Source organism: Dermacentor silvarum, chromosome 2 (genome assembly GCF_013339745.2).
Source record: "Dermacentor silvarum isolate Dsil-2018 chromosome 2, BIME_Dsil_1.4, whole genome shotgun sequence".
In the NCBI taxonomy this organism is placed as follows: Eukaryota; Metazoa; Arthropoda; class Arachnida; order Ixodida; family Ixodidae; genus Dermacentor; species Dermacentor silvarum.
In genome coordinates, this window is record NC_051155.1 from 224,206,190 (window position 1) to 224,227,976 (window position 21,787).

Below are 21,787 nucleotides of genomic sequence, written 5' to 3' on the forward strand. Positions count from 1 at the left end.
CGCAGTCTATCGTCTGTTTTTGCGTTCTCTTCGTCACCAGAGGGTAAAAGTGAAACATAAACAATGATACAGCCTGAGAAACGTGCTCGTCGAGGCGTCGCCTGCGCGATAAAGTCGACGTAGAGTAGCACCCGAGATCGCGCGTGCGGAGTTTCCTGGCCAAAGGTAACTGATATACTACGAACCCGCGGCCGACGACGAAGGGGCATCATCCGCGCGGCCGCTGAACGCTCAGTGCTTCTCGCGCGTCGGTACTCCGCGGCCTGCTGACCCATTGTCAGGCGTGTGACTTGTCAATCGCGCCACTCGGCAGAGGTGAATGCTCAGATCAGTTACGTCACCGAGATCCGGCTCCGAAGGACTCGTCTCGCGCAGCAGTGGGATGCTGCAGATCGTTGGAAGCGCGCAGGAGCGTCTCTGTCTTGGTGGTGTGTGAACGGCAGCGAACATTCTTCGAGCAACAATGACGGCCACGAGAAGTCTCCTGTGGAGGGTTTCGTTTCTCTTCTGCGTCGGGGTTTTCTTCAGCATGATGCTGGACTTCTTTCAAATACAGTACCGCCTCTCGGCGTTCGAGCGCAATCTCATCGGATCTGTGTTCATGTCATCGCCGTGGTGGGTCCCCGCCATATGTGGCACAGCTGCTGGTGAGCCAAACCTCCCGTTTTATTTTTATGTTTAATTCGTAGGCCCTGCGTTGCTTAACCTAATTGCCTATCGCGACAGCGCAATATGCCCTATACTAGTTGGACTGATTATTATTGGGATCACATCGCTGCCCATTCCCTGCGCGTATGCGTTACCGCAAATAAATGGTGGCCAAAAATAGCTTTTTCTATTTTGGTGCACAGATGACCCAGTAATTGTGTATTCTGAGAACGAGCTCCTATTCCAATTTTGTTCGAAATTGCCATGCTTGAAGAGCTTTAGCAAAGAATATACACAACTGTGGCCATTTGATTTCAGTTTGCACGGCGGCTTTATTGTGCCTGCGCGTATTACGGCGCCTGTATTTTTATTTTCTGTTATATGAATTCAGAAACGTTGCAGCGTTTACTGACTTTTACGTATTATGAACTCTGCTTCCAGTCTCAGTGGGCCTGCTGTATCCATGCCTGGACCACAAGCTTGGCGAGGAAACTATTCCCCACCACTGGTCTGATGTCATGAAGTGCGTCGCGCTCTTCGTGGGGATCAATCAAGCCAGCGCTGTATCCTTAAAAAAAATGTTTGTGCATGCGTTTGCTTGACATTTGACGGGTATATATATATATATATATATATATATATATATATATATATATATATATATTGTTAGTTCGTTAGAAGTGTTCAGCTTTGCAACATATGCTCTTATCTGCATACATCTTGGCAAGCCCTAGCAAATGGAACATAATTCTACCCAAATTCATCATCAACAGTAGTTCATCATTGCCAACAGTTAAGGCAGGACAAGTGCGATATCTTGGCACGTTGTAACTAGACCAGGTGGGATCTCCACAGAAACAAATATAATTCTGAAATCATTCCTATTGTCCTAAGCAGTGCTTTATTTTTATTTGGCACATTGTAATATGCAAAACCAATTTTTTATACACCAGCTGGCAGAATTCTTGGAAATTTCGCAAAAGCCTTTTCTCAGTTGATGTGAACCACCAGTGGCCTTATTTCAGGATGACCATTCTTGGTGGTATCATTTTCATCATGTGCGAAAAGGCAGTGGACATGACAAAGCGGTATAGGCTGGTACACCTGCCACTGAGATTATTTTTGCATAGATAAGTGTATTGTGTAAATGAGCAGCAAAAATACTATGTCATTGCCCCTTGCTGCTATGAGGCATCACTGTGCTTTGATATTGTCACAGGAATTATTACAGATGTGATAAAGAAGAATCTCCTCCTAATGCATGCAAGCTCGTTGGACTAGCCCACCAGATGCTGCAATAAGGTTGTCCACTATAGTTGTGCTTCTTGGCTGCAATTAATGTCATGGCAAAATCTGTTCAAATGAACTTTTTTGTAAGCTAGTTGGTGTATACTATGGAAGCAACGAATAGTGCAAACTGAGAAATTTGTACAGAAAGACAATGTAAAGGCTGGTGAAATGCAGTGGCTTATAACAATTATGTCCGAATGCAGCTTTTTAGCTTATAACTTGAGACGTAATGTTGTGGAGCCAAGCCTTGAGCCACAGTTGTCCGTCCTTGACTGAGCTGTCCACAGAAAATTGAGCTGCAGAGCGACTGGCAACCTGCACTGTCTCTGGTGCTGCTTTCGGTGAGCCTCTGGTGGCTGTGCGACCGCACGCAAGGTGGCTTTGGCCTCAGCATCCTCACAGCATTTGTGGCCACCTTGGTGGCCCACTTCCTTGTGTACTACAGGATTGGCAGGTAGGCTTTTTTTTTTTTAACACGAAAGTGTTTTATGCCGGGGTCCACCAAGACTTCACTAACGTATTTCCGTCACGGAAATACGTCATAGAACATAATACAAAGAAAGAAACCAGAAGAAAAAGTTCCACAAACATGCAAAATTTGGAAATCGAACCCACGACCTCTCGGTCCGCGACGATAGATCGCCGAGCGTTTAACCCATTGCGCCACAAACGCATTTGCAGAGAGCTACACAGACGCGCCTTATATATCTAACACTCCTCCGTGTACCCGCGCTCTTGCTCGGGGCGGTGCCGCCGCCTACGAGCAGAAAAGAGAAGTACTGCATTATGACACTAACGCGCACCGACAGTGAACGCTTCGGTGGTCTCAGCACTACGACGCCTCGATGCCAGCATTCGAAGGGACGCTGGCATCAAGAAGCACTACCAACGCCACCTAGGTGGCGTTCACCGTACTCAGCACAGCGGAGCGTGGCCTCCGCAATTAGCTCTGAAAATGTTTCTGAAGTTGATCGCGGAGGCTGCAATTACGACGCGCTGTACGCGCTGATTTGACTCGGTGACGATTCAGTTACGTGCTTTGTCTTGCGTGTTGTATTAGTGTGTCAGTTACGTGCTTCGTCTTTCGCGTTGTGCTAGCGTGTGCAGCGTAGTGCAGCTTCCATATGCACGACGGTTGCTCATGGTCATCGACGTTGGTAGTCGTGATGGAGGAGACGTGCCACCAGGCGTCAGCGTGGGTGCATCAACGCCTAAGGGCGCTTTAGCCACAAAACACCAATAGACATTATATATCAATGTGCAATAAACATTACACTACTTCTGTGAAGACACGTTTCACTTTCGTGTTCTATACCGATTCCTATATAAGAGGGATCAACCACATTTTTTTTTTTTTTGGTCCTTACATGCTCTATACTATAGAGCAGGAGTAGACATGGCAAACATAGCATTTGTGCCTGCCAGCGTGCAAAAAACAAAGTGTTTGGTTGGTCGCTTGGTTATATGCACAGGGTGCACACAATTCAAATGAGAGACGTGACTCCGCAGCCGAATGCTTTACTCAATTCAATGTCAAAGCAGTATGCACCTTTGGTGCCACTGTGAACATTCAAACTAGACTTCATCAAGCGGCAACATCCAGTTCCAATGCATCAGCGCACAGCGAAATCACTTTGACAAGCTTGCTAGCATAAACATGACAGTCATCTGCTTCTCTTGACATGAACTCCGAGGCCTAGCTGCATGTTTGATGTGATGACTACAGTCTATGCAGTTGACCAGGTGCAGTCAACTGGTTGCCTAGTCAGGCAGTGAACAGAGTTAGTTGCTTCAAATCACTTTTGGTGCCACTGTTGTCACAACATGCAGTTGCGTAAACACAAAGCACTCATCATATTTTGCCCGCCACGATAAAAGTGCGAAAAAAAAATTACACTGGACATGGCGCAGTAAAAATGACTGAATCAGAAGCAGCTTGGCTAAGGTTAGATGTGGTATCTCTTGGTCACAGCTTTCAATTTGCTTAGTGAAATTATGAAAGATGATGTCAAACTTAAAACATTCATTTTTTTCTTTAGGTGTTCTGAGAAAGACCTGGCTTTCGTAAGATCCTGGCTTCCTTGTGTGTTCTTCTCGGGAGGCATTACAGTCGGCAACATTGGGCGGCTGCTTGCTCTGGTAAGGACCGTGGGCTTGCTTAAATTTTTAGGCAAAAACAAAAACGTCTGCATAGGAGTGGGAAATGCCTGCAAGAGTGAGCTGTGCTAGTTAGATTCCTGTTCTTGACAAGATCACTTGAGTGTTTCCATTTTTGTTGGCATTTTGTTATTGCAGTGCAGAAAAACTGACATTTAATTCCTAGTGTAGCACTGACCAAATTTAATTTTCCTGCTGATGCTTCCATCTTGGAGCATTCAAGCTGATTACATTGAGAACACGACACAGAACTGTACATCAGCCAACAAAGCAAAGATGAAACTTCAGATGCCAAGAATGCAGCATGTCATTAACTTTGTTATATTTGCTTACAGTCTTGAATTCAAGCAGTTTGACACTTATAGGTGCTACTAAGCGATTTAAATATACTTTCATGAAAGTGATAACTCTTCATTTATTATGCTGTTTGGCCGTACAGTACAGAGAACCTAGATTTACTATTTTGGTATTGTAACTTCGTACACCATTCCATAACATTTTATAGACGCAATTTACAAGCATTAATAGCAAGTTCCTTGCATAAAAGTCTATTTTAGACTTTGGACTTTGCAAAAATTGCCGAAATCATTAGTATTGCACATATTTGATCTCATTTGCAACTACTGTTACAGTCTTCACATAAGTTGATACAGCAATTAAATACATTTGGCTAGAGTAGGATGACTGCCATTATTACCGCATTCATAGATTAATTTCAGAAGAGCTGTGTGAATCTGCTGTACTCCTGTCGCGTGATATATGTCTCTGCCTTTTATATTACTGTAGTTCATCATTAGAAATACAGTTGTGTATTAAGATGATGATACGAGGATACTGGCCCTTACACTAACACATACATCAATTAATGAATGCAGATGCTATGGTGGCTCGGTTGTTATGATGTTCTGCAGCCGATCCCATGATGACAGCTACGTTGCCGAGCTGCCACGGTCACATTTTGATAGGAGTGATGTGCAGAAATGTTCGGGTACTTAGATTTAGGCTCACGTAAAAGAACCCCAAGTGGTCAAAATTAGTTCGGAGCCTTCCACTACGGCATCTGTGATAGCCCCAGTGTTGCCTTGAGACTTAAACCCCATGAGTCGATCAATTCATGGGTTTATGAATTGCACATACAGTCGCTGGCCTGGAATTTCGTTAGCAGCATGGCAGAAACTTGTCCAGGAAAGGACTAGATGCCAGCTAAAATACCTATGGCTCCTTTTGCATTCTTGTCGCATTTTTTGGCTGTTATTTTAGCGTGGCACTTTGCTTCTGCAGGGAGAGACATCTGACGAACCTCTTGCCTCCAAGAAACACCAAGAATGAAGCACATTGTGTCATTTCTCAGGACAACTCTTTTCATACTTTGCCAAGGGTCTGCAGTGAAGCACGTGGCACCAGCTTGGTTGGCTGATTGAGGAGTGAGTTTCATGTGAAACCAGCACTAAGCAAGCAGCTAGCACTACTCAAGTACTTCTACGAGCAGCACTACCGCCAAGCTGTGTGTGTCTGTAGGCTCTGTGAAAAAAAAAAAAAAAAGCGTGTATCTGTGATGCTGACTATTTATAGACTGTGCGATCGTCGTCGTTGGTCAGAGACTGCCTTCACTTTACCCGACCTGTGCGAACGAACTGAGCCATGTTGAGCTGCACCGTGTGTTGCGTTCTCTGGAGTCCTGGAATCGCGCTGTTTTGCTTGCGGAGGCTTGTGCTGCTGCCTATTTTCGTGTGCTTGTGTATGCAGTGACCAAAGGGATCGTTTAGGGCAATGTCCTTGCATCTGTACTTATTTTTGTTTTGCATTATTGTTTTGCACAGAGTGCGTCTGTGGTGAGGTGTGGATTGTGGCAAGTTAGGCATATGAATTGTTTCTATATATGTCTCTATTATTTAAGCGTCCTGTGGACTCGTGTAAGATGATCTGAAACTATGTAGACGCATGTAAAAATTTTGTTACTGGCTACAGAAGAGCCTGGCTAATGGATGACATTTGTCTGCTAATGACCAGAAACCTAGCATTTCAAAGATTGTTTTTTCATTCAACGTCTTCTAGATAAGTAAAGCTTTTCGTTTTCTTTAATGTAATGGCATTTGTATGTAGGCTACATTTCTTGTGTGGCCCAGATTTTAATATGCATTGGCATAGGCTGACAGCTCTTAAACCTTCTCACTCATGTTGCTCACCTTGACAGGGCTTGTTCTGGTATGATGCAAAGAACTTGCAGTTGTACTTCAGTGCCTTGTGTCACCTGGAACCGACAGCTGCACTCAAGTGCAGTGGACGTAGCCAAGATGCCCGACTGCAGTAGTGGGCCCAGTTAGGCAGAAGGAAGAAGGAACAAATCTGTTTCAGCACTGCAAAACTAAGTCGGGCAGCAAATTAAGTTTGTTGGCTGTTTCAAATGTGTATTGTTGCCTTTGGTACTACTTTAAAATGAGATTATGATTCTTGGCGAGGAACTAAGTAGTCAGTGCACAGCAAAAAAATATCTCCTTGACGGGGTTTGTAGCAGTCCAAGTTCCAAATTTATGGTCTTGAACACTTAAATTTCACGAAGTGCTTAAGAATCCTGAAATTCGGTCTTCAGCTAAGCTTAGTGGATCTTTTTTTGTTAGTGCAATTCAAAAGCAGAGTCCATTAATCTGGTTATCAGCATTGTGGTGTACATTGGTGGTTTGCTTACTAAGCTGTTATCTTGTATACTTTTTTCTTCTCCAGTTCTTGTCCAATTGATGGAATGACTTTGCTTGTTGTTGAATATACTGTTGTCCTCGAAGGTGCTTTGTTAAAGTCTTAAAATTGCTTAAAAATCCTGGATTTCTTTTCACAGAAACTGCTTCAAACCCTGTCTTTGGGATTCGGTCAGTTTGTCTATGTTGTCGCTGATTTTTCTGACATACGTTTTTATGTGACAGCCTTTCCATGACTGGAAGCCGTAATCCTCAGTAGTATAGCAATATGCATGTCCAGGCATGTATAAAAGTGCAATAATGGACAGTGTTTAGTCGCTTCAAGCATGCACACTATGTTCTCTTGTAACCCTTGCACAGAATAAGTAAGCAATACTTTTTTTTTATATCTATATATACTGAAGTCGTAGGTTGGAATATTGTACAGTTTGTCTTCTGCCTCTACATATGTAGTATTTATCATGTTGTGTGCATCCTAGTTCTTGTTTTTTGTTTTCTCTCTCTCTCTCTAGCATTTCTTGCACTTGAAAACACCCCTGTACATAGAAACAACTGAATATATACGTACAACCCTGCATTCTGTACAGGGTTTGCCACAGTTGTCTAGAATGCAGTGTGGCAGCTTTGAATTTCATCTTCTAGGTGACAAGTCGAAGACTCTACTCTTCATGAACAAATACTAGTATTCTAAAATTGGCAGCCTGTTACATATGAGAAGTGCTGTGCTATAGCAAATATGACACACTGTCTCAGAGTTTGTCACCTGTTCGCGCACTCCTATGTCGCTTGCAGCACCTTAATGCTGACGAGCTCCATTAAATTCGTCACATTATTTATGTGTTCATCTGTACAGTCTTGTCTCCTTGTTCAAATGTCAATGTGACAGGAACAGATATAGTATACGACTAATTTCATTGACAGTTGAGTGACACATCTCTCTATCTTGTGCCATATATTGAACACATTTTAGTGTTTGTTGCTGTTTCTGTACCAATGTGAACTCCAGTGAATTGCAATATGTGCAGGCCTACAGTGGTCTAATAAAGTTTGCGTACCTGCTTCCCAGCGATTCAGTCATGTTCGTAAGCACAAACTTTTTAAAAAAGGCCATATATTTTGTACTGGCATCTGGTAGCCTGCCGATTGCTTTTCGGTCATGCTCATATTCCATGCCAGATGACAAAGTGGATGTACAGCAAGAGATACCTAACACCGCAGCCTCCTTGTGAAGCTTATAGACCTTTTCAATGAACTGCCAGTGCAATGCTTAACCCTTTAATGACGGCACATATAAATACCTGAAAGATATGCTTATTTTCTAAAGTGTGCAAAACATACCAAGAATAAGCATACTCAAAGAAAAAAAAAATTTTTTTTTTAGTAATAGGAGGGAAACACCAGGCAGAAAAACTTGCAGGACGCTTAGGCTTCGCCTGTAAGAGTGGAACGCGATAGCATTCAAAGACTGCCTTTCCGGTAACTGCAGCTTATGTAACCGTAATGTTTACCTGGAAACGCTGGTGGCGGACGCTATGCACAAAGGCGAGCTTGCTGTGATTTTTTTTTTTTTTTTTCCCCGCGCGGCGGGGTCGCGGAGGCTAGCGCCATGTGAATGGTGTTGCAAGGAACTACTCCGTGCAAGGAACCAAGCGTGGCGCGCTGCTCCCCCTGAGACAGACCTCAAACGGCAGCTGGAAAAGTGGTTTGAGTTTCGCCATAACAAAGTTATGTTTTCTCGTATATTCAAATTAAAATCCGACGCTATCATGTCTGTAGGATGTGTGCAAGTCGTACTTTACGAATTTTCTGACGCATATTTGAGAAATTGGTAAAGTAACGCCTATGCGCCACGCGGAGGGCGTGCGTGGTTCGGGATGATTTTTCTCTAATGGACAACGACGCCGACACCGCATTTTCTGCGACGCGAAGTCTTTGACGCCATCGCGTTAAAATTCACCAGCGATATATTACGATGCTCCCTAATGCGAAATTTGAGCGCAGATCTTCAGATGTTTTGAATTCCACCGGTTGCGTCGCTCATTGTTCAGAAAGAAAGCGCGAACACGCGCGTTCCCGTGTTCTAGCGGCGCGGCCCAATTAAGTAGCGCATGCGCAGTGAGTCCGAAGCACGCGCCGGCGCTTTGTTTCCATACATGGTATCGGTGGACGCGCTCGCAGCACGCCTTAGTAAAGACCTCGTCGGCGCACTTGGGAGCTTTACGGCGCACGCTACTATGGCGCCGTCTCGTGCGGCACGCTGCTTTCCTCCTGGTGAGGAACATCTCCGCTTTCCGCCTCATGCTTTCACTGTAGCCTCCTACTCCGATTTCCTCCTGGCGCTCGTATCGCTATCGCCGTCTTTCATCCCCCGCTGCGCTCCGCGTTCGCTCTTTCACCCTTCGCTATGCTCGTTCGCTTGGTTACGTCGAGGGACGCCGACGCTCAACGCAGGAACTGGTTCCAAGAACTGCGCTCTAAAACTGGAAGTGGGCTTCACCCCAGGCCACCTATGGCTTCGTTTGGAATTTGTACAGACAGCTCTCACGCCATGTGAACCACAGGTGTACATTACATATGCTTTACATCACCTGTAGGACACCGCACTGAAGCCGGAAATCTTGCATCGGTCCGTCTCCTCTACACGTGCTTTCAGAAGAAAGCGAGTCGTGTGCCAAATTTCTTCCTCCTCGTCCAGTGTACCTTCTCTAAACTAACAAATGGCGCTTGCTGACTGTCATTCAGCGTTGGCTGAATATATTTAGCCGGAAAGTTTGTACACCACACCGAAACTCGGCAAGAAAAAAAAAAAAACAATTTTCGGTATGTTGCCTGCAGGGAACATTCGTCAATAAAGGGTTAAGTGCCCTCTGGACTGTTGTGAAGCCAACTTGAGCATCTGCTGAAAAGCACTGGATACACTGACAGCTCGTGCACTTTATATGCACATGCAACTATCTAGAGATGACCACTCATGCACCTGGATGAAAAGGGCTGTAACAGACTGGATAGTATGATGTACGTTCATCTTTTGAATGACAATAATTTTAGCGAAAACAGTGAAAGTGAACGAACATCTCGTATACAAAGATACAGGATGCAACCCAGGATAGTGCTCATCCTATTTTTCTTTGTATGTAAGAGTGTTGTTTGTTTGCTTTGCATAGACTTATTGTAAGACCATGCACCAGCTAACCAAACTACATATGTTCTGCTCTTGAATAACATTACTAAAATGTTCTTTTTTTTTTTTTTTTTTTTTTTGCTCATGACATGTATACTCAGACCATGAACAGAGTATCTCCTATATTACCACATACATTCAGCACCAATGCTCACACAATATTATTGCTGGTAGAAGACAATTGAATATACATTGTAGCCAATAAAGCAGAATTGCCCATTCAAGGCCGTCACCTTCCTGGAATTACCATGACAGCATGGTGCAACTGTCGGAAATATCTGTGTCTTGCTAACCAGTCGATTAATGCCATAGTAAGAATGGCAATTTGTGCTCAATTAATGTAAGCATTATTTTATTTCCATATTTGGAGTATTCAGTAACGTAGTGGCATACTGTGCAAATTACTTATGGGACCAATTATTTGTTGACTAGGACATTCAGAAAACATTTTATCTTCGTGGTAGGATTGTTTACAGTTTTTTGTTGGGTAAACTTTCGTAATAAGACAGGAAGGGTCTCCTACAAAACTAGGGTCACGCAGCTAAGGATAAAAAAAAAAATGGGACTGAAGCACTTTCGGTGGCAGCAAGTGATTCATTCTTTATTAATGTTGTTACGTATAACGCTTCTCTTGCATAGCGCGCCATAGATATAGCTTCTTGCCAGTGACGTAGCCAGATTTTGTACCCAGTGTGCCAGCCACTAGCTCTTGCCACGTCCGTGCTAAATCTCGAATGCGGTAGAAAGAAGCACGAGCAAAGCCATTCTGCAGTTCCGTTAATCGCTTCGAGGTGGCACCACTTGACAACAGATGCGTGCAACAATTTTTTGCATGATAGCCCATAGCGCAAAACGAAGCGGCATTTCGAAAGCAATGTTGAGCGCGCCGAGACGCTGTGTATGATGAATGATGCATTGAGGCGTAACGGTTCGGCCGATCGCTTTTTCGCTACGTTTCGCACGTATCTGCCATATGTCGACGCAGCTATCCTCTCCGCCAGTAGAAAGCCGCGCATAATCGTGCGTTTCGAATACATTTATTATGTGGCCACTACTAAAGCATACCATCTACGGAACAAGAGATATCGTGAGTTTTGTGAGCCAAGCCACATATTATAAGTATGCAGACAGGTGTCAGAGCCTCTCCCACGTATGAAAGATAATGGACTCAGCGACAGCCCTTGGCTGTGCGCGCGCGTGGTACGTTCATTGACCACCCTTTCCCCGGTGGACACAATTAGGACCGTTTTTAAGTTACGCATGAGAATTAGAAGAAAGTTCCTGAACGGCTGAGCAAAATTACCGTCACTGCCCAAGAATCGAGGCACCCATAGATGAGTACACGAACCGGTAAATCAATTCCGAAATGACGAAGCGGTGTAGAGGGTTCCTTTTCGTAAATTATAATATAAATTATAATATCGTTGACGAGAAAGGAAATAGATGTGCTCGCCTTCTTTAGCGCAGGTAAATTAGGAGTGCACCACAACTCCTGACGCGCCGTACCACGGTGCCTGCGGCGGTCAATCGTAAACCGTCCTCAAGCTAAGATAGTCATGCAGGCTGAGCGGCTGTTTGCTACATGCGTATGTCGTGTAGCTGTTGGAAATTGCTCTCAGGCCGCCATGATTTTTCTTGCTGTTATCATTTTTCAATTTTGATAGCAAGGCCCGCTGCGCGCATCATGGCCGACTTGGATCTTCTTTAGCTAATGATCGACTCTGCCGCTCAACATAAAGTAGGAAGATCCGCGCGACATTGGACGGTCACTTAGTAGAAGATAGCGCGAGGTCGTGGGTTAGGTTGGATCGCGGCAGTCGGATTTCGACGAGGGGGGGGGGGGGGGGGTTAAAAATAAAAAGAAGAGAGAGAGAAAAACGTGTGCTTAGATGTAGGCGCATGTTAAAGAACCCCAGGTGGTCAGGACAATCCGGAGTCTCCTACAACGGGCGTGCGCCTCATCTGCATATCGTGGTTATGTCACGTACGTAAACCACAGAACTTAATTTTTTTAACTCGTAGATAAGATCATCCTTTCAAAGCTTTAACTGTACCCCCTCAAGCAGTCGGGAAAGCGAATAGCCAATTTGCTTTCAAGAGGCCGTAGTGGTTAAACACGCATTTCCCGTGTAAGAGTGTTCAGTGAGAATAAATATTCAATAGGAATACTACTTATTGTTACATATTAAAAGGTCAGTTTTGAATCTACACGGCGGGAGTAATCGCTATTTAGTGACAACTTCCATGTTCTCTCTCCGATTGTTCACGATTGAACTTCTTCGCTGGGGAAAAAAATACCTTGATTATTAGCGGAGAAAACGAATTCAAAAATTCTCTTCTCGAACCTAAGCGCGTATTAAAAGTTACATACGCGAGCATATGCACAGAGCTTTCCGTCAGCACCGCTCCGGACCATAGCGACATACTTGCATTATCAGAAATGAACAGCTTATTTCCGCATAACTACGTACATCACAGAAAATTGCGCTACAGAAAAGCCAAGAGGCCTGACAAGGCTCACCGCGAGATAACGGGCATTTCAGCTTGTACAGCATTGTATTTGTCGTACATATATGACATCAATGGAAGAGGATAAGAGGGTTCTACAAAAGCCGAAAGGGAAAGCTCACAAGATACTTGCACAACTAGGAATCCGAATCAAGGCAAATTACCTACAATATTTAGAATCCACGCTGTCACAAAACGTTTACGATATTTCAAAGTTATAGTATGCGTGCGCGTGGCTACGTCAAAAGCGGTCGTCAAAGGAGGCTTCACCGCAATAAAAGGCTTCGTGCGGAGAAGCTCACTTTGCTATGCAGCGCTGCGGCATGCACGCTCGTATTTGATCACATGGGAGCACTGCCATGAGTGGCCTTGTGTTTGGAAAGCCCGGTCGACTAACGGCAGTGTGGCAACGGAAAGGGCAACGAGTTTTGGAAGCGCCACAAGTGGACGATGGCTGGCTTGACGATATGCACTCCATGAAATTCGATGACGTGCAGAACACGTTTTACATACGGACATTCCAGGCGAATTTTCGCTGTCGTCGTTGGCGTAGACGTTGCAATGAGGTTCTGTTTAAAGTCCAAGTGCAATAATATTATAGCCGCGCACTGTATGCTACGGGTGTGAGGGAACACTTGCGAGCGTGAGCCGAGAAAGATGGTGGTTTGATGCGCACCGTCTTCTGACTCGCACAAGGGGTGGGGGAGAGGGGGGTAAGCGCGCTCTAACGTGAAGGTGTACGCAAGGGGAGGAGGAAGGCAGGTGTGCGTGCGTCTATTTTAGCCCGGCTTTGGCTACGCATGGCGCCGCCTCGCGTGAAGGATCTTGAAGGTAATATGTGGCGGGTGCAAACCGTAGGCGAGCAGAGATGGCTGGTGCCTTCTTGTGCGCTGTTCTCACGAGCCTAGTGTCGGAGGTCGCATAATCTGAAGTGTCATAGATGCGTTGAAACGCGAGGCAGCACGAAGGGGAATTCTCCCGCCACTGCTTCCGCTCTTCATCACTCCAGCCTTGTGACAGCGAGTGTCCTCGGTAATCGACTGAGATCTGTTCATGTTTGTATGTGCGCGCATGACACCACGCTTGTTAATTTAATTATTAAGCGAATGTTTAGTGCAATATAAACGGCCGATAAAACTACGAACCTTGCTTCGTGTAGTTGTCTAATAATTTGCTATCGCTATTAATGCCTCGAAGTGCGACTACTTCAGATCTTTTTTATTACTATTTTTTAGAGCGAAGCTGTTTATGGCAAGGGTTCAGTGGATCTTTATTGTGCGTAATAAAAAGATGTAGGACGGTCCTCGTGATAGCGCAAAAAGGGTCCAAGCGCAATGGCACATATGTTGTGTGTAAGTCATACTTTACGAATTTGTCTGACGCATTTTGCTTTGAGAAATTCAATTAGTTCAGTAAAGCCCATGCGCCACGCGGAGGGCCTGCGTTGTTCGGGATGCGTGGTTCTGGATGATTTTTCTCTAACGGAAAACGCCATCGATGCCGGATTTTCTGCGACACGGGGCCCTTAACGCTACCTTCTTTGTAATAATTACAAAGGCGAGGCTAGAACGCGGCTCCAGCACCCCCCCCCCCTCCCCCACCTTCTCCGTGCGATGTCGTTGCCTCACTGTGAACGCGTCCTGTCGTGCTCTCGCGTTCTTCGTTTACGCAGCTTCTCTAGGTGCTATAGTACCCGAACATGGCGGGCACGATGACGTCAATGAAAACTCGTGCAATCGCCATTGTATCGCCGGTATATCGCTATTGCAATTCAAATCCTGTCATCATAACCATAATAACCATTTACGTCCTCCGCGGGACACTGGCCTTCGCCGCTAATCAGCAAACCGCTAATACGCTACTTGAAGCCAACTGAGCCGCCGCGGTAGCCCCGTGATGAAGGCATGACGCTGCTAAGCTCGAGGTCGCGGGTTGGACCCCGGCCGCGGAGGCCACATTGCGATGGGGGTGGAATACAATAACACCCGCGCACCTAGATTTAGGTGCGCGTTAAAGAACCCTATAGGTGGTCAGAATTCACCCGGAGTCCCCCACTACGGCGTGCATCATGATCGGATCGTGGTTTCGGCGCGTGAAAAATCCCAGAATTTAATTTATTTCAAGGGAACTGGACTAGAAGAGCGCTTGTGAGTCACGACTATATACGTGAGTGAACATTTATCTGCTGATAAGCTTACACTGATTCTCCTTCTTCCTTCTTATACTTCCTTCCCGTTCCCCACGTGTAGGAAACCAGGCTAACCAAGGTCGCGCCAACCGGACGCAACATTGGTTAACCTATAGCTTCCGGTCCCTCCTGCCATATATCTTTCTTCTCACTGATAACCCGATACCACGTTCGGTGTCAAGCGCCTCCATCATATGCCTGAAAATTTCCCAGCCACATCAGTCCATTCAATCCTCTGCCGTTCCCCAAGTGCGTTTGGCAACCACTGTTACTCAAAGCAGCCAGCGCTTATCTGCTCTACAGGCCATTTGCATGCCCTGCCCAAGTCTTGCCTTCCTGTTAACCTCAACTGCAAAAATGTCGCAGGGACCACTGAAGATGGTTGCCAGTGCAAGAAAATAGCCCCCTTATGCGATTTGCAGAAATCAAATGGACAGCGAGGGCAGGCGATCGAATGGTGTCGCTCGACCGCGCATGGGGTCGGCGCGGAGTTCACCCCCGCGGACAGCGAATCCTGCACCGTTCGTCACCGTGCACAAGGAAAAAAACGTCGCGGAAAAACGAAATCTATTAGCCAATTAGCGTTTCCAGCCTTGCTGCCTGACCCCTCACCAGGGGAGGTATTCTGTAAGAGGCCACCTAGTGGACATGTCCGTTTCGTCTGCTGTTGAAGTTCTGATTGGCTGGACTGGGGTGCGCCTTAGCAGGAACCAGGCGCAACAGCCACTCAGCACTTCAGCAGCAGACGAAATGGACATGTCCACTAGGCGGACTCTTACAGAATACCTCCTCAGGTCTGGTCATATTGAGCTGAAAAGCGCAGTGCATACAATGTGCGTTAACGATCGTGTCTGCTAAGTACTATATAACGCTACGCGCCGCGGAAAGAGCTGAAATTCCAAACCAACGCCGTTTGCCCTTCTCCTCGCGGGCGCCGGGCTCCCAGCTGGAGAGCGACGTCAATTATCGCGAAAGTGCGCACATCGCGGTGGCCGTGCTGTGACGTCACTCTCCGTGACACACGACTTCGAGAATCATTCAAGGAAACATCCTTAATTAGTTTAATGTGTTGCTTCAATAGACAAATTAAAGTTTAGAGAAATAATAAAATATATACAAACCGAATGTCAGCGTGTTTTTTATTTACTTCGTACCGTAGCAAGAAAGATGTACTTCCGTTTCGTCTGCTTGTTCACATGTCGTGCAGTCACGCACTCACACAACGAAACTGCTTCATTTTATACCGTGTTCCAGCGCGCGATCACGCTCTGTGATGCCGCTTTCGTCAGCCTCAGTGTTTGTGTAGCACTGACTTATATAGTGCTCAGGTGTTCGCGTGCACAGCGCGCAAAATCGGGCGCTGCGCGAATCGAGACAAACGCAACAGCTCGCGCGCGAGACCGTCGAGCAGCAAAAAAAGCAAAGAGAAAGAAAGAAAGAAAAAAAAGAGAGAGAGAGAGAGAAGGCGATGCGTCAGGCGATCCTCCAGCTCCGGTATGGGAGAACGCAGGGAAGGAATTTCGCTTGCGGAGGCTAGCAGGGGACAAGTGGAGAGAGTGTCTATGTTGGCGGTGACGCTCGCCTCCTGAACTCATTGGCGCTGAGCCGTGCTCCCTCAAGGGCTGCAGAAGATAGCGTCAACCTTTCCCTTTCCTCACGAACCACTACTACTCCTGAACTCATGGGTTTGCGACACTGAAATATTTCTATCTCGGATATTAATGAACCAACCTGAAAAAAAGAAAAAAATCTTGCGGTAGAACGCTCCCTAGAGGGCACGTGAGAACTTCCTGTATATAACCAAAATTTGTTATGTGGCTTGGTGAGGGGCCCCTTCAACGCTTCTGCCTCGATAGCACCGCGTGAAATTAGCGTGAAACGCGACACTGCGCCACCACCGACCTTTCAGACCACCACAAACTACCGCGCGATAGAACAGTGCATCACAAGGAGCAACCTGTGATGCACGTCGACTACAGTTCTGCGCGTTACTGGTGCTGCTGCATGTCCAAGTGTATACAGCTGATAAAACTACCTTGAGTCGACCCCACGGCTGTTTCGCATACTACTCAGGGTTCCCCTACGGGAAGATGGTGTAATTTTTTTACCTACGATGTTTCGGCCAAGGTGGTTTCGGCCCCATAAGTTAGTAACGGCAGGTTGCTCTAAACGGCACTAAAGGCACTACAGTGCACTGACCAAAGATGGTCATAGCTTGTCTTACATTCTTTACAAAGTTTATTCCTCGGAATTTTGAGAATGACATATGTCATCAAACAAAACACTGACAGCGCATGCCTTTTATGTTAAAACTTCTCAGACTGAAGCATTAAAAGTGCGAAACAAAAAAAGCAGGCAGATCCCACGCCCTCGATGTTATGCGAAGCAGTGTGCGGGGAGCCTACCAAGTTAACGAAACAACCATGAGAGCCCCAAGACGTAGGCGGCTCTTTCATGACCTACATGACATGCATGTCATGACATTCATGTAATGAGTCCTCAGGAGTCCCTTAGGCGAAAGCCTAAGGACCTTAAGGCGAAAGCCTTAGTCATGCTCATCACTATGACTTCGACCATCAAATCAACCTTTAGCCTTTTCCTTCACTTAGCACCAGATTCGAACCCATTCCATTGGTTTTTGAGTGGTAATCTTTTTTCGGTGAGTCATTCTCATTTTTGCTGAGTCATGGTCATGGCTATGACTTCTACCATCATCCTTTAGTGTTTGCTTCACTTAGTACCCACGTCCGAACCCATATCAATGGTTTCTGAGTGTTAATCTTTTTTCGCTGAGTCATTGTCATTTTTACTGAGTCATGCTCATGACTATGACTTCTACCACCATCCTCTAGTGTTTCCTGCACTTAGTACCCACGTCCGAACCCATTCCAGTGGTTTTTGAGTGTTGATCTTTTTTCGCTGAGTCATTGTCACTTTTTGCTGAGTCATGCTCATGCTCATGACTATGACTTCTACCATCATCCTTTAGTGTTTCCTTCACTTAGTGCCCACGTCCGAATCCATTTCAGTGGTTTTTGAGTGTTGATCTTTTTCGCTGGCTCATTGTCATGACCTACATGACATGCATGACACGCATGTCATGACATTCATATCATGACCTATCACTTATGTTCGTCATATACTCCTGTCATACTATGCCAATTTTCGTACCTACCAAGTTAACGAAGCGACCATGAGAGCACCAAGAGGTAGGTGGCTGTTTCATGACCTACATGACACACATAGATAGATAGATAGATAGATAGATAGATAGATAGATAGATAGATAGATAGATAGATAGATAGATAGATAGATAGATAGATAGATAGATAGATAGATGCTGTCAAAGTAGCAAATGTTCGCCAAGAAATGCTTCGTATTTAATAACAGAAGATCGGCCCACGCAAGAGGCCGCGTTTATACCAGATAGCTCGCCTTCGTGCATAGCGTTCGCCGCCAGCGTTTCCCGGTAAACATTACGGTTTAGGAGTGAGAATCAACGGCGAATATCTCAGCAACCTTCGGTTTGCAGATGACATTGTCCTATTCAGCAACAATGGGGACGAATTACAGCAAATGATTGAGGACCTTAACCGAGAAAGTGTAAGAGTGGGGTTGAAGATTAAAAATTGGAGGACGCTTAAGCTTCGCCTTTAAGAGTAGAACGCGACAGCGTTATCGGGACCCGTTCGCATCGCAACGCGCGGCGGTAGGTCTGGTAGAAATGCTGGAAAAGGGGTTTGTGTTTGAGTTTCCTCGTAGCAGAATTAGGTTTTCTCGTACATTCAAATTACAATCCGACGCCGATTGGTAAACAGTCCGACGGCGAATCCGACGCCGAATGGTAAAGTCGTACTTTACCATTTCACTGACGGATTTCACTGTAAATTTTCGTTCACCAAAACCTTGGACCACGTGGAGGGCGTGCGCGGTCGATGTGGTTGGATGATTTTCTCCGCCACCCGCGATCACACGCCGGTTGCCGACGCCGGATTTTCTGCGACACGGGGCCCTTAACGCTGTCGCGTTAATATGCAGAAGACAAAGATAACGTTCAATAGCCTGGCAAGGGAACAAGAATTCAGGATCGCCAGTAAGCCTCTAGAGTCTGTAAAGGAGTACGTTTATCTAGGTCAATTACTCACAGGGGACCCTGATCATGAGAAAGAAATTTATAGCAGAATAAAATTGGGCTGGAGTGCATATACGGCAGGCATTACCAACTCCTGACTGGGAGATTACCACTGTCGTTGAAAAGAAAAGTGTGCAATCATTGCATTCTAGCGGTACTAACATATGGGGCAGAAACTTGGAGGTTAACAAAGAATCTCGAGAACAAGTTAAGGACCGCACAAAGAGCGATGGAACGAAAAATGTTAGACCTAACGTTAAGAGACAGGAAGAGAGCAGCGTGGATCAGAGAACAAGCGGGGATAGTCGATATTCTAGTTGACATTAAGCGGAAAAAGCGGAGCTGGGCAGGCTATGTAATGCGTATGATGGATGGTGGACCATTAGAGTTACAGAATGGATACCAAGAGAAGGGAAGCGCAATCGAGGACGGCAGAAAACTAGGTGGAGTGATGAAGTTAGGAAATTCGGAGGCGCAAGTTGGAATCAGCTAGCGCAAGACAGGGGTAATTGGAGATCGCAGGGAGAGGCCTTCGTCCTGCAGTAGACATAAATATAGGCTGATGATGATGATGAAGCTGCAGTTGCCGGGATGCGTGAGCAGCAGTCAGGGATCTTTGAATGCTGTCGCATTTCACTCTTAAAGGCGAAGCTTAAGCGCCCTTCAAAATTTTTATTTATTTATTTATTTATTTATTTATTTATTTATTTATTTATTTATTTATTTATTTATACTGCGGACACGAGGTCCACATAGGAAGGGCAAAATAACCAATAGAAAACAATGAGCATGACATTACAAATACAAAAGTACAAATGCAATTGTAACAAAGTCAAGCGATTCCAGTCATGATTGGGGCGCTAAAAAAATGAGTATTTAAAGTTCGAGAAAAATATGGGGTTAAAGCATTTTGATTGGCGAGTTGGTCCAATCATTAGTGGACTTATACACATTGAGGGGTCGAGTCCAGTTTGTTATTGAGCAGTTGGGAAATAAATTTCAGCCGTAATTTTTTCCTACCAATTCAAGTAACGGAACTTCATTAGATCTTATTAGTTCAGAAGGAAAGTTGAAGGTCGTAAATTTGTTGTACACAAACCGGACAGCCTGTCTTTGTAATCGTTGAAGGCTCGAGCTTCGGTGGAATTAAGCAATAATAAGCTAGAAGTTTGACAGATAGTGGAGCTTTTTATATTTAGTATTTCAGAAAACACAGTTTACGAAACACGGAGGCATCTATATTGTTAACATGAAAGTTCTAGGTGACACTTGAATATTTGTATTTAGCAACTTGTTTAAGTGGGGAAAAGTCTAACATATGAGTATAGCAGGGCGATGTTTTCTTATGAGATATGGGAATAAAAAACTTTTTTCAACATTTAAGGTCATCCCCCATTGGTTGCACCAATGCAAAATGCTATTCAGGCTGTCATTCAGGTCATTCTGTTAGCTATAGTACAGGTGATCTCATTAAACAAAGCACAATCATCCACAAATAGTCATATTTGCACATTTGGCTTGACAACATCAACAGTGTCATTGACCTACAACAGGAACAATAAAGGGCCCTGACAAATAAAATTGCCTATTTCTTTTTCAGTGATTTCTTTTTCAACGAGTTGGATCAATGGCACTGAAATTTTGCGTACGACAGGGGAGGTTTATAGAAAGTATTGCTTGTTCGCATATAATTCATCTCATTGTCACCGCCATTAATTTAAGGCCAAATGAACCATGCGTACTGAATAACGTCGAGCAATGCTACAAAGAAACACGAAGCGCTTGCTTGCTCTCTGTACTACATTCTCTCCAAAGCATCTCTTGTCGCCACAGTAATATGTTAGAGTTATGATTGAATATTTCCTCCAATTGTTGTTTTGATGGTGCCCCATGAGAAAGTAATACGAGATATTGCTCATAACATTGGTCTTTTAAGTTTATTACTCCTAACTAAAACACGTAAATGAGTACAGAACAGATTTTGATGCTCAACATAGACAGCCGATCACTTTCTAATGGTGGAAATAGCGAACTTTGACGATATATCGCAGAAGGCTAAACAATATTGTAAAGAATTTCCTACGCTCGAAAATTCTCACGACGATTCGTAGGCGTTTGTTTCAGGAGTAAAACGTTCATTTTCATTGTCAGCTACTTTCATTGTCAGCTGTCAGTTCTCACTTTCATCAGTCGGGTATGCGCCTGTGGAGGGTGATCGAAGAAAGTCGATGGAGGTTAGAAAGAAAGAAAGAAAGAAAGAAAGAAAGAAAGAAAGAAAGAAAGAAAGAAAGAAAGAAAGAAAGAAAGAAAGAAAGAAAGAAAATATACCGACACCAAAGTGGGGAAGCAGGCTAAGCATGCTGTGGTATTAAAAAAATAAAAAAATAAATTAAAAACTTCGCAGATGTATGCCAATCTGAGCCACTGATAGATCAATGACATTGAAACGAGAGCGTTTGAGAGAAAGGTGACTTCGCGTTCCACTTGCGAGCTCCACAGACCCCGTATGACAGCAGAACTTGGCTGACATGTTCACAACAGCGTATGCTACCCGCGAAATGTATAACCGAGTTCTCGCACCCTATGGCGGAAGTGTTAGGGATCGGTTTTCTGTGTGTTGTTACAGTGACGACTCATCACCGACGCCCTGGTCATACTGCCGCTTAATTCGTGTTCCCACGAAGGCTGCGTTGCTGGACCCCACAGTCATCTTTCCCCGCCGCAGCCGTACAAACTTCTAGCTGACCTCAAAACTTCTGGGATGATGTCGTGAAGGTGAAGCCGCCCGCCGCCATCTTACCAGGGGAATCGATTAACGCTTGCATTTGGCGGAGAACAGGAAGCGTTTTCTTCTCACTTCCAATGACTTTCACTAGGCCAATTTTGCCGTACAAATGCTTCTCGATAAGCCTGTCTGTGTCGCTGGTTTTAGGTTGAAGCTTGAAGGTCTTGGCAACTTATATGGGAGATCAGGGTCTCACTACTCAGC

At 45.1% G+C, this 21,787-nt stretch overlaps 1 protein-coding gene across 1 annotated transcript; it reads left to right on the forward strand.

The window, feature by feature from the left end:
- The first annotated feature begins 34 nt into the window (after nucleotides 1-34).
- LOC119442746 (insulin-induced gene 1 protein) lies at nucleotides 35-7,849 on the forward strand. The gene is made up of 5 exons (XM_037707746.2): nucleotides 35-647; nucleotides 1,090-1,211; nucleotides 2,226-2,392; nucleotides 3,978-4,077; nucleotides 5,377-7,849. Exons 1-5 carry the CDS (start codon nucleotides 464-466, stop codon nucleotides 5,422-5,424), a joined length of 621 nt encoding a protein of 206 aa, XP_037563674.1. The 5' UTR covers nucleotides 35-463; the 3' UTR covers nucleotides 5,425-7,849.
- Nucleotides 7,850-21,787: the final 13,938 nt, after the last annotated feature.